General features: G+C 45.0%; 1 protein-coding gene across 1 annotated transcript; it reads left to right on the top strand.

Annotated features, from left to right (window-relative positions):
- Positions 1–2,913: 2,913 nt before the first annotated feature.
- Positions 2,914–10,916, top strand: TUBB6 (tubulin beta 6 class V). Its single transcript, XM_066561475.1, has 4 exons — positions 2,914–3,026; positions 3,592–3,700; positions 4,810–4,920; positions 9,301–10,916. Exons 1-4 carry the CDS (start codon positions 2,970–2,972, stop codon positions 10,362–10,364), a joined length of 1,341 nt encoding a protein of 446 aa, XP_066417572.1. The 5' UTR covers positions 2,914–2,969; the 3' UTR covers positions 10,365–10,916.
- The last annotated feature ends 4,186 nt before the right edge of the window (positions 10,917–15,102 follow it).

The following is a 15,102-nucleotide window of genomic DNA, read 5'->3' as shown; positions in this document are numbered from 1 at the left end:
AAGGTGGGGATAAGAGGGGATAAAGACAGTTTGATATAGAAAAATAAAAGGATGTGAGGCTAAAGTGACTCAACAGGGTGGAAACAGGTTTTTGGTGAGTATGCTTCTCTGGCTATGCCTTACACCTGATCATCTCAGTGTGTCTTGTCTTTGTAGATGGTATTTTAATTATTTTTTGGGTGAGAGTGGCGCCTATATTCCATGTGTATATTATGTGTATGGTGGCCTGAGTACCACCAATTAAAAGTGGGGGCCACAAGTCACAGGGGCCACAAGTTGTGGGGGCCACAAGTCACAGGGGCTTATGTGTCTTAGATACAGCAACTGGAGAGACAAGAGCACACACTTTATGTGAATCTGAATGTCTGTGTGTGGTCTTTAGCAAACAGCAAGCCAGGGCAGGTGGGAGTCAAGTTTTGGAGTAGCCATGAGTCCAGGAAAGAAAGTGAAGAGACCAGAGGATCTCTGAGTTGGCTACTGGAGAGACAGGGGGTCCTTCTGAGAAGACTGTGGTGGGGTCAGCTGCTGGTGAGGCCACAACTCTGCACTAGCTACCAGAGGAACTTGTTTGCCTGTTTGTATCTCTGTGTGAGGCAGATTCGTATCTCTGGGGATCCAGAGGTCATTCACTGAACAGGCTGGGTGTCCTAAAGCCAGCACTAGACAAGGGGGCCACCATTCATAGCTGTAGATCTATTACCAGCAACTAGAGTGGAACTACAGGTCTCTGGGATAACATATCCTCATGCCAAAAACTGGAAAGACTTGGGATCCAGGTGTTAACAACATATTAACATGTTAACATATAAACATATGCAAATACATGTTTATTTTCCATTGATGGGCTTCTGTCCTGATCAGTCAGAGAGAGGAACAGGATGGGGCCATTAACGCTGTTTGTTTATTGTGTGAGTGCTGTGTTTTCTGCCTGGGTCAGTCAGCATGGCCAGCCATGTCTGTATCTGTATCTGTATGTGTGTGAGCCTACTGGGAACACACACCCAGCCTTGCCACTACCTGGATCTGGGAACCTACTGGATTTTAAGAACTGGCACACCAGCAGTAGGCGAGAGGATGGCAAGTGTGAACTGTAAACGGGAGGGTTTGCAAAGTGTGGGGAAAGCCAGGCCTGGAAGGCACAGTCAAGAACATATAGAGTCAGGCAATGTCCAAGCCAACCTCACTAATCAGGCTGCTGAATAATGCCTTGTTCATGGATCTCTTCCAAAAATGCAGCTCACACACGGAAGGACACTTATTTGGAGTCCTTCAGCAGAGAAAAAGGCACATAGTATCCAGTCCTCTGCTAATGGCTGCTTGCAAGGCAAACATGCTGATCCTGATCCTCCAGCTGCTTCCCTGATGTCAGAAAGAGAATTGACTCAGCCTAGCATGATGCATGTGGGCTACTCAGAGGTGATTTGCTGCAAGCCCTGCTGACAAACATTTGTGGAAAGGCAGGGCTGGAGCTGAGAGCACAGAGCTGAGATGACATTGTTCATGTCACAGCAACCTAAGGGCAGACAGGCTGCGGGTGGCCTCCCAATGCACAGATTTTGGGTTATTTGGAGGTAATGTGTTGATTGGTGGGGGCTACCTTGACTGTGTTCAAGCTGTAGAAAGCACCCAAGATTGTTCTCCAGAAAAGCACCAGCTGGGCCACCTTTCAACAAGTGGATGAGGAGGTTCTGTATTTCTGGCCTCAGGGCTGCTCTTGCACAACAGCAGAGACTGGGTTGGGCAGCACAGATATGCATGGACAGATGAATGTCTCCCACTAGGGCTAAATACTGGAATAGGCTGTATAGACAATGGCAGAGTCATGCTGGCATGACAGCAGGAACTCTCTACTTGGGAAACTCTGCAGCACTTACCCAAAGGGGTCATAAAGCAGATTCAGCAGCTGTGGGAAAGTGGCTTCCTCTCTGGAGGGGAAAGAAAATCCCCTTTTTCATTAAAAATCAAGCATTTCCAACCATGCATATCCCAGGGCAGACTCTGCATGGTGGTGACATGAGCTGTCAGGAAAGTTTCCTCACAGACTGCTTGACATCCCAGTTACAATTTTCAGACAGAAGCTTGGAAAAAACAAAACAAAACAAAAAACAAACAAAAAACCCACAAACAAACAAAAAAACCACAAACAAACAAAAACCCAAAAAGAAACACAAACAAACAAAAACCCAAGCAAAATAACCGCCAACAAACAAACAAACAAGAACAACTCCCCAACCAACCAACCAAACAGACCACAAAGAAAACCACTCCAAAAAAACAAAACCAAAATACCCATCAGGAAAGAGCTGGGTGAAGAAGATGGCAGGGCACAGAGAAGGGCAACCCATCCTTTTGGATGCTGCCCCTTCACAGAATCACAGAACCACAGGATCAGTTAGGTTGGAAAAGACCTCTGAGATCATTGAATGTAACCCATGATTAACGCTACCATGTCACCTAGGCCATGGCACTAAAGTGCCACATCCAGTCTTCCCTTGAACATCTCCACTGCCTCCCTGGGCAGCCTGTCCCAATGTCTCATCACCTTTTCTGGGAAGAAATTCTACCGAAGCAGAGCTGTGCAGCGAAGGCTGCGATGTGCGCGCCCGTCGGGGCGGGGGCACAGGAACAGGGGACGGAGACGGCGGCGGTGTCCGGCCCCCGCACGGGGTGAAGATGCCGCAGTCACGTTTGCTGGCCTGGCTTTGGGCTGAGCAGCAGCACACCAGGGATGGGAGCTGCCGCTGGGGCAGGAGGACCCCCAGGGACCCCGCTGCCGTCGGGGACAATGCGGGGCCGGTGTCACCCAGCGGCGGTGTCGCGCCCCGGGGCCGAGGGCGGTGCCGGGCGGGGGCGGCCGCGGGCGGGCGGGGGTGCGGAGCCCATAAAGCACCGCCCGGTGGGACGGCGCCGTGCACGGCCGGGCTGGGCGGCGGGACAGCGGGCGCACGGCGGGGCGAGCGGCTGCAGCCATGAGGGAGATCGTGCACATCCAGGCGGGACAGTGCGGAAACCAGATCGGGACCAAGGTGAGCCTGACGGGGAGCCGCCGCCTGCCCGCCGCTTGCGGAGCCTCCGAGCGCCCGGGGGACGCGCCCGGTGGTTCCCCGGGGCTGCTGGAACCCCCGGGGCTGCTGCACACCGCGGGCTGGGCTGGGCTGGGCCGTGCCGTGCCGTGCCAGCCGCCCCCGCTCCCTTCGCCCCTGCTTGGATGCCGCTGCCGAGCGGCGCCGGCCGCGCCCGGGGCACCGCGCATCGCTCCGCTTCCCGTGACCATAAAAGGCCTTGGGAAGCACCGAAACCAAACGGGACAGCTTTAAAAAATTGTTTTAAAACTTTTTAAAAACTGTTTTTCTGTTTGAGCCGGCCAGGCCGCGGTTGAGAGGCGGGGGAGGGCGGCAGAGCCCGGGCGGGCCCTGGGGCGCGGAGCCGGCGCTGCCCGTGGGGTTTGAATCCCGGTGCCCGCCCGGCTCCCGCTGCTCGCGGGCCGGGAGGGGTGGCGGGCACGCCTGGAATTCGGCAGCTGCCGCCGCCGCCCCCGGCCCGGGCTCGGCAGGGAAGTTCCCAACCCACTTCTCGCTTTTCCTCCCTCAGTTTTGGGAAGTGATAAGTGATGAGCATGGCATTGACCCAGCCGGAGGCTATGTCGGTGACTCAGCGCTGCAGCTGGAAAGGATCAATGTCTACTACAATGAATCATCTTGTAAGTGTGGGATGGGGACCGGGAGGGGTGCGGGACAGGGGGCTCCCTGGGAAGGGGCACAGGAATCAGAAGATGACGGGCTCATAAAGCCATATCGCACATCTGGCCACACTCCTCACATGCCACCAGCCCCCCAGCTGCGCCCAGCTCAACAGAAAATGTTATCTACTTTCTTACAGAGTATTAAGATGGCTGGGTGCTATCTCCCCAGACACGGAGAAGTAGCACAAGGGGCTGTCCTTAGGGCCTGGAGGTGGAGGTTTGTTTATTATTTAACGTTACAGTAGGAGTTTGTTCTTCAAATGTGTGATTACTTCACCAAATGCATTTCTTCAATTACTCCAAATTAAACTGTTGGTTACATAAGCCCACACCAGTAGTACTCTCTCTTTAATTTTCATGAATGAGAGGGTTGGGCCACAGGTAATAGAGAACTGTTTCATTAATGAGATGGCAAAAGGCATCCAAGTCCTCAGAGTCCTCTGCTATTGAAGGGTGTTCACAGTGTAAAATGGGGACCTGGAGTCCTTTGGTCTGTGTACACGAACCTGCAAGTGTGAATGTTTCATCTTTTGTCCAGCTGGGGTTAATTCATATTATTTACCTGAGTTTCCTTGAACAAATTCAACCTGACACAGATTGTTTGTTTTGTGCTTTGTGGTAGATGTGCTGACTACTACTGTTTGCTATGTACACCAAGTAGCTCTTTCAGTGGAGGAGAATCCTTCAAACACAAAAGCTTGTGGATAACTTGAACATAAGCACTTCACTCAGCCTGATTTTACAGAAAATATTACCTACTTTCTTAAAAAGAACAAGTAAACCATTTCTTTCTAATCAGAAACTCCCTAATATCTCTTGCTAATAAAGAGCTTGCAAAATGTAAAATCTGTAGAGTCCAAATTATGTCAGGCCTGTTTTCCAAGCTGATTTGATTTATTCCTGTGGAGGTGAGTTTTTCACCTCCATGACTTTCTGTATAGGAAGTACTTACATATGTATGAACTATGTAGACTAACAATATGAGATGTAATAGATTTGTGTATTAAAAGCTATAACTGTGCTAGCTTATTTCTGAACATTAAGGGCATGCTTACTTTGTGTTGTAGCCCACAAATTTGTACCAAGAGCAGTCTTGCTGGACTTGGAGCCGGGAACCATGGATAGTGTGCGCTCTGGTCTTTTTGGTCAGCTCTTCCGGCCCGATAATTTCATCTTTGGTATGTGGATGTTTCTCTGTAAAAAACAGACTTCTACAACAACTGTTTGATTACCAAGTGAATGGTCAAAAAGCATTCAATCTCCCTGTTCCAAAGGGATCCTACTGAGAAATCCTAATAGCTAACAATGAAATTGCAATTATTATGTAAGCCAGTCAAAACATCCTGTTAAGTGAAAAAGTCATTCTTTTGTTGATCATTCCTTCACTTAGCAAACTGCTGGAAGTTTCCGATGGTATTCAGAGAAAGTACATTTGTTTTCCACATATATGAACTCCAGAGAAATCCTGAGGCCAGTTCTTCACAACAAAATGCACAGAAATTCTGCAGAAAATGGAGGGGGGAGGGAAAAACCTCAACCACAAACCAGCCAGACTACCCTTCACTTAAATTCACATTAAATGCTCTAGTACAGAATTGGTTTTAGGCTGTGTAATTAAACTTTTTCAGTATATCCTTGCAGTGTAGTAACAGTGGAGGAAGATAATCTGTAATATAGAAAACACAGATGTAGCCACAGTTACTGGGTTAGTTTCTAGCATAATGAGGAACAGTCTGAAAATAAGTGGAGACGTTCTGGTTTTGCAGTGTTCCTGCAGAGGGTTGTTTTTACTTTTACTGCTTTACTTTGGACTTTGTAGTACTTTGCATCTAAGCTTAAAAATGCACAGAGCATCCTTATGGAGCATTGTCAGTCCCTTTGCACTAAAGGAGGAACAGCATGTGGAAGTTAAGTGAGCCACTTGCTGTAACGGGAAGTCTGAATGAAAGCTACCCTGAGAACTTTCATGTCTTTTGGTTTCCAAGTCTGCACTAGCCACAAACACAATTTCCTCCTGACAGGGCAAGCTTAGGTTGGAACTCAGTTTGGTACGTTGTGTTAACATAAGGAAGGAACAGTGCCAGGGACAGGCAGAGGAAAGATAAACATAGTTTGAACAGTATAAAACAAATCTGGCTTGTTTGGTTGGAGAGGGGAGTGAAAAAGCCATACAGAGTTCCTTTAAGAGGAATTTAAAACTTTTATGCCATCCATGTTGTTCTCCTGTAAACTCCATGGCAGTGATGTTAAGGGTCTCTTCCAAAGGAGCTGCAAATCACAACATGTAGCTTAAGGTGTAAACTTAGGGAGAAATGCCATAGACACAGGCAGCTTTATGAAGTCTGTTTCTGTGTTCAGGTTTTTCCTTTCATTTCCTTTCACCTGCACGAACCACACAAGCATTCTGAAAGTGAATTCACCTGACCTATGGAAATACCTGAACTGGAGCTTTACAGTTTGGCACAACACCAGTAAAACCAGAGCAAAATCAATTCAGAATGTCTTCAACAATAGCCCAGTTTGCTGTACTCCCTTCCTGCCAAGATAACAATGAACCCATAGCATGTGATCGACTCGTATCTGTCAGAGGCCCCTGCCAGCATCAGGCACTGTCCTCCCAACCTGCTGAATAATGTAGAATGGCTGAGTGCTGAAGTAATGAACTTCTGTGTTAAAAGCCAACAAAGCATTTTGTTTTCTTGTTTAAAAATCTGGCCTGGGCCCACAAAGGATTTTGTGGCGGGAGCTGGCAGTCCCATACTTGCTGTAGCCCAGGCTGTAAGGGCTCATTCTGATGGGGGTGTTTTCTACCTCTGCTTGTATGAACCTGCAGGTGCCCACATCTCCACAGCAAGTAGCCATGGATCATCAATCAGGATTTCATGCAGGTGTATTGAGTACATGGTCACACACTCCAGATACAGGAATTTTCTATCAAACCAGCAAGAAATTTGAGATGGCCGCAAAATAATCCTTCTACTTTAAGGCCTGTGTTAACAAGGTAGTGATTTAAAAGGTGAAGAACTGCAGGTGGAACAATCTTGCTGTAAGAGAGCAGTAGGCCTCCTGGCCTTCTGACTGCACACAATTGCCACCAGGAGCTGCTGTGGTCTCTGATGTGTCTCCTCCTGTTAACCAGTATTCATTTGTACATTTTTGCATTTGTTGTTCTTTTCTTGTGTACACCCTTGGTAGATTTGCTACAGAGATACCACTTCAATTTAATTTGTATGAACTGATGGGGGCAACCAAAAAATATCTGTCCAGCAGTTAAAGGCAAGTTCTGCAGCAGGGCTGTTCACATCAGGCTCCTAAGTTTTAATGTGCAAGCTACTGAGCTCTTTTACCAGGTTTGTCTTATATTTTGAGCAGTGAAGAGAGTAGAGGAGTGAAGGAAGATTGTAGGAAACAAGTGCCATTTTAGGGACTAAAAAATAAATTGACTGTTAGACAAATGACTTCTCTGCATGTGCAGCTCAACCTGAACATGTGTGATAACCCTACAGTGTGTTGGAGAAAGAAATATTAATAGAGGGACCTGGAGGTTCCAGGAATGCAGATAAGTTGTGGGATTGCTTCATACAGGCTTCTTTAGATTCTTTAGATGACAGATGGAGGATGCTGGAGCTGGGCTTGAAGGATGGGCAAAAAAATTGCCAGGTCCTGAGTTTTTGGACACAGGCTCATTTTCCACCCAGAGAGTTTAGCCCCAGTGAAATTTGATAATTTCTATGTGTTTGTGTTAGATTTTCAGAGGTCACGTAGGTAGGCACCTGAAAATTGGAGGGCATCCAGTAGAGTTTCACAGAATTGTGATCAGGATTTCCAGATTTGTGGCAGCCTTGTCAGGGCCATGGCACCTCCAGACTGTATTGTCATGGGGCTGGAGCTTCCAGGGCATGTTTACATGCTCTGTGTTGCGGTAGCCTTACAGTGCTGTAGAGCCAGTGGTTCTGGAAGTATTAGATAACTGGGTGTAGAAGCAGGAAATCGCCAGTGAAAATTCTGGAGACCCCAGGCACATGGCTGACTAGTGGATGGAGTGTAGTGTTGCCACAGGAGTAGCTGATAGTTGTCCTAAAATCAGAATTTATGTCCAATAGGAGATAAATGCCTTCTGCTTTTTGGAGATGTTGTCTGCTTGTTTGTGTGCATCCTGATGTGCTTTCCTGTCCATAGTAGGGGATCTGCTGAAGCAGGCTGCAGGTGTTACAAACATATTTAATTCTGGAAGGATATTACTTTGTGCTTTGCCCAGCTGGACAGGAAGTGCTGAGCTCCCTGGGCTTAAAGAGAGAAAAATATAGCAACATACAGAACAATGCATTAGATAACCAAATACACCATGAGGAAACCAAGCATTTATGCAGTGCAAAAAAGTACAGAGGATTTCAGAAGTGTCCCAGCCAGCAGTTTCCCTGGTTCCTATCTTTGGCACCAACATGGTGCTGTGGGAATTGAAATGAGAAATGGTAATAGGAAGGGAGGGGAAGGTCTTGGGGAACAGCACAGAATTTGCCAGCTCTATAATTAATTCTGAAAGCATTGCTCAGTCTGAATACCACTCCCAGGAGTACCCAGTACTCACTCAGTAAGTGAGTTCAGTGGCACAATGTATGTGTGTAGTAGACACTGAGGAACAGGAATAGTAAAAAATTGATTGCCCAATTTAATCCTCCTCGTTATCTAACCAATAACAAAACAGTGACAATGGCAAATGATCCACACTTTATCTTAATAAACTGAGTGGCACATAAAACAAGAAGGGAAGTCTTGGGAAGAAAAGAATGGACTCATCACTTTTCTGAAATTTCCAAGTCATTTTGCATATCCTGAAGGATAGTGAGTTTGTACGGAAATCAGTAAAACCTAAAAGGCACTTAACTTCTAAGTTTTGGAAATAATGTCCCTGAAGCTTCTGTTGATCACTATTTTCATTCAGGCTAGGTAACCACGAATTTAAAAAGCTATTTTTCCTGATATAACAAGTTAAATAGGATTTTGAAGCCCAGATTTATTCTTGAATGGCAATGTTTTCTCTTTGACTCACAAGAACAGTCCAAGAACCTCTCACTTTCATTGAGATACATGCATCTGTGATTTAGCTTTGCATGCATCATGGTCCTTACAGACAGAAAGCATTTAAATATCAAACAGTCATTTTGTGTTTACAGAATCATCAGGACTGGGAGTGTGAAAGTTTCCAAAACAAGGAATTAAGGCCATCCTTTTGCACTTATGTAAGGTAAAATGACAAAAACAAAAACAAAAAAATAACAACCAAAAAAACCCAAAAAACCAACCAACCAACTAAACAAAAAACCCAAAAAAACCAACCCCCCATACACTCAAAGGCATTAATGAAAACTGCCAGAGACTATATAAAAAGTTTATGTTGATACTTACAGAGATATTTGTAGGCAAAACTGAAGAGCACAGTTATCTACCTGACAGATGTGTAGCAGCTTTTGTTACAGATGTGAGTCAATATGGAGTGCAAATATCAAACCTTGCCAATAATTTTGTGTATTTTCTTTCCCTGTTGTATCTCACTTCAGGACAAACTGGTGCAGGAAACAACTGGGCTAAAGGACACTATACAGAAGGGGCAGAGCTGGTTGACTCTGTGCTTGACGTAGTGAGAAAAGAGAGTGAGCACTGCGACTGCTTGCAAGGATTTCAGCTCACTCACTCCCTGGGAGGAGGGACAGGGTCTGGCATGGGAACCCTGCTCATCAGCAAGATCCGAGAGGAGTTTCCGGACAGGATAATGAATACCTTCAGTGTCATGCCTTCTCCTAAGGTTTCTGACACTGTGGTGGAGCCGTACAACGCCACGCTTTCGGTCCACCAGCTGGTGGAGAACACAGATGAAACCTACTGCATCGACAATGAAGCTCTGTATGACATTTGCTTCCGCACCCTGAAGCTCACCACCCCCACCTACGGAGATTTAAACCACTTGGTCTCTGCCACCATGAGCGGGGTGACCACATCCCTGCGTTTTCCAGGCCAGCTCAATGCCGACCTCCGGAAGCTGGCAGTGAACATGGTCCCCTTCCCGCGCCTTCACTTTTTCATGCCGGGCTTTGCTCCTTTGACGGCGCGGGGCAGCCAGCAGTACCGAGCACTCACGGTGCCAGAGCTGACCCAGCAGATGTTCGATGCCAAAAACATGATGGCAGCCTGTGACCCGAGGCACGGCCGGTACCTGACGGTGGCCACCGTCTTCCGCGGCCCCATGTCCATGAAGGAGGTGGACGAGCAGATGCTGGCCATCCAGAACAAGAACAGCAGCTACTTCGTGGAGTGGATCCCCAACAATGTCAAGGTGGCCGTGTGTGACATCCCTCCCCGTGGCCTCAAGATGGCCTCCACCTTCATTGGCAACAGCACTGCTATCCAGGAGCTCTTCAAAAGGATCTCGGAGCAGTTTTCTGCCATGTTCAGGAGAAAGGCCTTCCTCCACTGGTTCACGGGAGAGGGGATGGATGAAATGGAATTTACAGAAGCAGAAAGCAACATGAATGACCTGGTTTCAGAGTATCAGCAATACCAAGAAGCAACAGCAAATGATGGAGAGGAAGCGTTTGAAGATGATGAAGAAGAGATCAATGAATAAAAAAATTAGGTGCGAGATTTTTTCCAGGCCAAATTCTCAAATCTGGATTTCTGATAATTAGGCTTGTAAATCCATAGTTATGTTTAAAAAGTAATAAAAAAGGGAGCATGAATTTCAGGAGTTAGAAGGGCTTTTCAGAGTCCATTTGGATCACTGTGGACATTCGGCATTGCTGGAAATTGGGCCATTTCTATTCATGAGACAAATGTAAGGCATTCAGTTACGACTTTGGCCTAAGAGTCTGAACGTGGAGATTGCTGGTTTGGGATCTTTTTTCTTTAGGGTTGTCATCCCTAAAGCTGCAGAAGAGAAGATGTAAAATAGGCATGAAAATCTACAAATTAGAGCTGCACTATTTTCATCCAAATATGAGTAAGAAAATCTTGTGAGCTTGAAGTATTCTGTACCAAATGTACAATACTAAACTGCCAGAAACAAAATTTATTCATAATAAAAGAAAAAGTTTTTAGATATGCTGTACAGTAACTGTTAACAGTGATATTTGATTCCAGTCCTCTAAAAATAAAATAAAAATTAATAGTACCCTCTCAAGCAGAAGTGTTCTGGGCAGTCAATGCTACATAAATACCCAGTGAGCTGCAGGCTAGAGGCTGGATTTGTGTGATGTGACTTCATCACTTGCTGCTGCTTGAATAGTCACAAATGATATCTGTGATACATAGATGAATCTGATAGATGTATCTGATATATAAATTAGATCCCTCCATTTGTGATGTGGCACCCCAATATCTTACTGGTCTTCCTGGCTATCACCAGCTGCTAATGCTATTCCTAACTCTATTTGACCCAGCCCATATAGCTGAAATCCAGATATTCCACAGATCATGGTGGGACAGGGGACACAGGCTATGTGCCAACAGATCTCACTACCTGGGTTTGTAAGTTCACCACACCTACAGATGCTGTGCATGTCTTGCTACCAAGATAGATTAAAACACCTGGACAGGTAAAGGTTAAAGTACAAGAGCATTTATCCACAATACTCAAAGCAGTTGGCAAAATGAAAGATGAACAACAGGTTTATCTGCCCCAACTAAAGCCAAGTCAGAAAGGTCTCTGCCTAAACCAGCTGACAAAGTGACTGCTGGGCATTTGCTCTCCGTGCATGCTTTATGTTTCTGCTCATATCAATTAAACAGCCCTTCTCCATTAGAGAGCCTCCACCAGAGAACACTCTGTCTACTTGGAGTCTCTTATTTAGGCCAGTTCCTAGGCAACAAAGCAAGCAAACAGAGGAGAAAGCTTCTGGAAATCCAAACTTTAAATGTTTCAAGAACTCTTGCTTTTTCTTCTTGCTTTCAGAAGCACTTCCCAAGCAAAACTGTTGCTCAATACTTAAAAAGGCACTTTACAAATATAGTGAAATTTCCAAAGATCTGCTTCTCCTGACAAGAGGATGCTTTGCTACTTTGGGATCCAGGGAATGAGACAATAAATACAATCCAGTATTTAGGAAGTATATAAACCAGGCAACTATTAATCACATAACCTGAAGCTGTCTGCCCAATGCAATTCCACACAGAAATGGAACTAAATTAGTTTTAATGAAGTTTTTCACAGAAAGTGACTTCAGAGGTTGAGACAGTTGCTGGAACTTGGCACGGAGGCAGAGCTTGAGGGCCCAGCTGATTGTCTTTAGAAGAATTATAGAGGAGACAGCAGTCACAGGGCCATGTTCTTTGCTACGTCTAGTGATGCCAAAAGGATTTATGACTAGCCATAGAACAGCTTTTAATATGTATTTTATAAATGTGAGATGTGGATATATATTAATTACAGCATGAGATAAAGTTATAACATAACATACATTGAAGAGAAGTAACTGTGCAGGACAATACAAAGCAAAATCCATTGGGAGTAAAGCCATTAAACAAAGTGAGGTTGATTCTTTGTAAGTGGTTGACTATTTGCTTTGAAAGGAGGGGGATGCCTTACAGGCTCAGAGCCTGCCATCACACAGCTGTGGCACAGGCTTTCCAATTAAAGCACTAGCATATTTTCTCTGAATGAAATAGAATTAACCTTCTTATTGTGTGTGAAACTGCATTTTGTTGTAACACACATTTCATAACTAAGTCCAAGTCATAAATTCTGGTATTTCTGTGGAAAAAAAAAAGTTAATACTTTAAAAGGCCAGAAATCTTGGCATTGCTAAATAATGGAGTTGTTAACTTGGTGAACCAGCCTGTTCCTTATTGCATTTCATACACTTGACTCAAAATGCAGAATGCAGACTCTGAGGCTGTGGAATTCAGCCCTCACAATGATCCTGCTTTGACTCACCCATTCTTGCACATGTGTTTACTTGCAACTGTTTGATGTGAATTTTTAGAATGTGTGGAGGTGGAAGAGGCAAACTAATGCTCTCTTTAGAAAAAAGAGACAGCTCTTCCATCTGATCCTAGGGGCAAAAAACCCCTCCCACCATAATGAACTCAGGACCCTGCAGAGTAGGAGGATCATCAGAGGACCAGTTTGTGCATAAGTGGTAACAAAGCCTCAGGAAGCACAAACAGTTCCTGTTTCTCTTCAGTCAACCAACTCTAATCACCTTCCTTTCCTGAGAAACAACTGAAAATTGTTTTAGTAGCAAATTTACTGAGCAATTCCTTCAGTTGCACTTCCTTTCAAATAACTTCCCACCTTTTCCTTGGAAGCTTCTCTCTTATTTTGCAATCTCCATGGTGAGTCCCACCTGGCTTTGTTACTGTTCTTCTCAAAGTCCTCACCTGTCTGTTTTTCATTTCCCCTTTAGTTTTTCAGCCTAGTCTCTGGCTGAAACCTTTTATTTCTCTGCCTGGCCCATCATATTTTTCTCTTTTTTAACTGCTTTGGACCTGGCCACAGAGCAGTATCTAGCAGCAGGCTGCCAGGACAAGCCAGACCCCAGGAGTCCTAGAAGTGCAGCTCCCACTGCTCAGACACAAACACAGGTGTCAAGGCTAGGCTGGGGAGGGCAGAAAAGATGGCAATCTACACCACTGACACCACTTGGAAACTGGGAGAGCTGCTGCCTGGGAAGAGGGTGTGGCATCAGGACAGAAATTGGAATCTAACTCCATAGGGCAGCCACTTTGCAAAGCCATCTGGTCAAAGCCAGCAAGCAATGGAGCAGCCTCTCAGCTCACAGTCAGGAGAGTCCTTGCACATGCTGCCTTAACCATGTCAGGCTCTTGGTTTCTTTGCATTCCATGATTACTGCTCAGATTATGCTCTCCCTTCCTTCTCTTGCACTTGTATCCCTCAGGAAAATGTGGTCAGCCCTTGGGAACAGAGTGAGTTTGGGAAAGTGGGTCTAGACCTGCTCCTTCTCCCAGCCTTGGGAGGAGCAGGGAACTCAACTCCTCCCTTGGTGCTGCACAAGCCCCTAGTAGCTGAAGCAGCACTGCTCAGTTTGCTGGCAAAAATTCATCTGGCATTATTGGCAGCCACAGCACAGACTAAACTTGATTTTCTTGATTCATGTTCAACCACCTGACATCCTAAATTTGGGAGTTGAAGGAGGCTAGCAATACTCTTGAAAGAAGCAGGTTGGGTAAACAGCTTTTTTGGGTTGTTTTTCTGTATTTTTGATTCTAGAATCCCAACACTGTCAAATTCTGCTGTTTTTGGCACAAAAGATTAAGAGCTGCTAATGTAAGGCTAAACAAGCAAGTTAATGCTCTAAAACAGAGGCAAAGGTAAAGGAGAGGTAAGGCCATTTTCATCTATTAATTACATGCTGCAACTGAACAGGAGTGGAATTTATTAAAAGCAGGGAGTAAGAGAAACCATCTCCTGTAGATGATTTTTTCAGTCTGGTAGTGCCATTGTGAAGAATCAGGTTAAGGGTTTGGGGGTTGGGGGTTGATTGCTGAGTTTTCTGTTGGTTTTATTTACCAAGGAATGAAGAAATGCAGAACTCTGACCTTTACTGTATAAGCACAGCTAGTCCTCAGCACTGGCTACAAATTGAGTATCCCAGACAAGAAGCATTCAGCTAAACTGGAGGATGAGAAAATAACAAACAAGGCATTAATGCAGAATACATAATAAGCTACAACACTAGAGCATAAGCAGAGAAATCAAGCACTGCTTTATCATGTGTGCAAGATTTGAGTTTTATAGAAGAATTTTGCTATTGCAATAAATCATTCTAAACTTTGACTCCAAAAATTAAGGAAATTTAGTTTTTTTCAGGCTGCTTTCCAGTTTATCATCCATTCTTTAATAAATGCAATAGCAATAAATAGAAGTGTTTAACAACTAAAAATTCCCAGTAAATATGCCCAAAATAGCCATATTTGCTCTGTTTTCCTCATTCCTCTTCACTGTAAAGCCAAGTAACATCACAGGTGGAAAAAGTTCTGTCATGAAGAAAAAGAAAATCCAAAAGAATAATTTCCATAAATAATTTAATTGAAACACATTTAGAACCAAGGGTCTAAACTTTCAGACAGACTTTTTCCTTTGTCATCCTACTGGTTCCCAGTATGTTGCAACATACAGATGGAATCAGTCACTAGTTATCCTTCTAACCTGCCCTCTGACTCATTACCCTTAAAGGATTTTTGGTCCAGCAGAGAAGATTGGTTCATTTTCCTTCCCCCCCCAGCCTTAACCACCACTCCACCCATGCTTCCTTGTCTTCTGCTGGGATGAGGAGAAAGACCATTAATTTTTGAACAGCTAAGTTCTCCAACCAATGAATCCTTAGCAGGCAGCAGAAAATGAGAAG

The sequence above is a fragment of the Molothrus aeneus genome, chromosome 1 (assembly GCF_037042795.1).
Source record: "Molothrus aeneus isolate 106 chromosome 1, BPBGC_Maene_1.0, whole genome shotgun sequence".
Taxonomy (NCBI): domain Eukaryota; kingdom Metazoa; phylum Chordata; class Aves; order Passeriformes; family Icteridae; genus Molothrus; species Molothrus aeneus.
The sequence above is the reverse complement of the archived record's forward strand: the minus strand, read 5'-3'. Positions and strand labels throughout refer to the sequence as shown.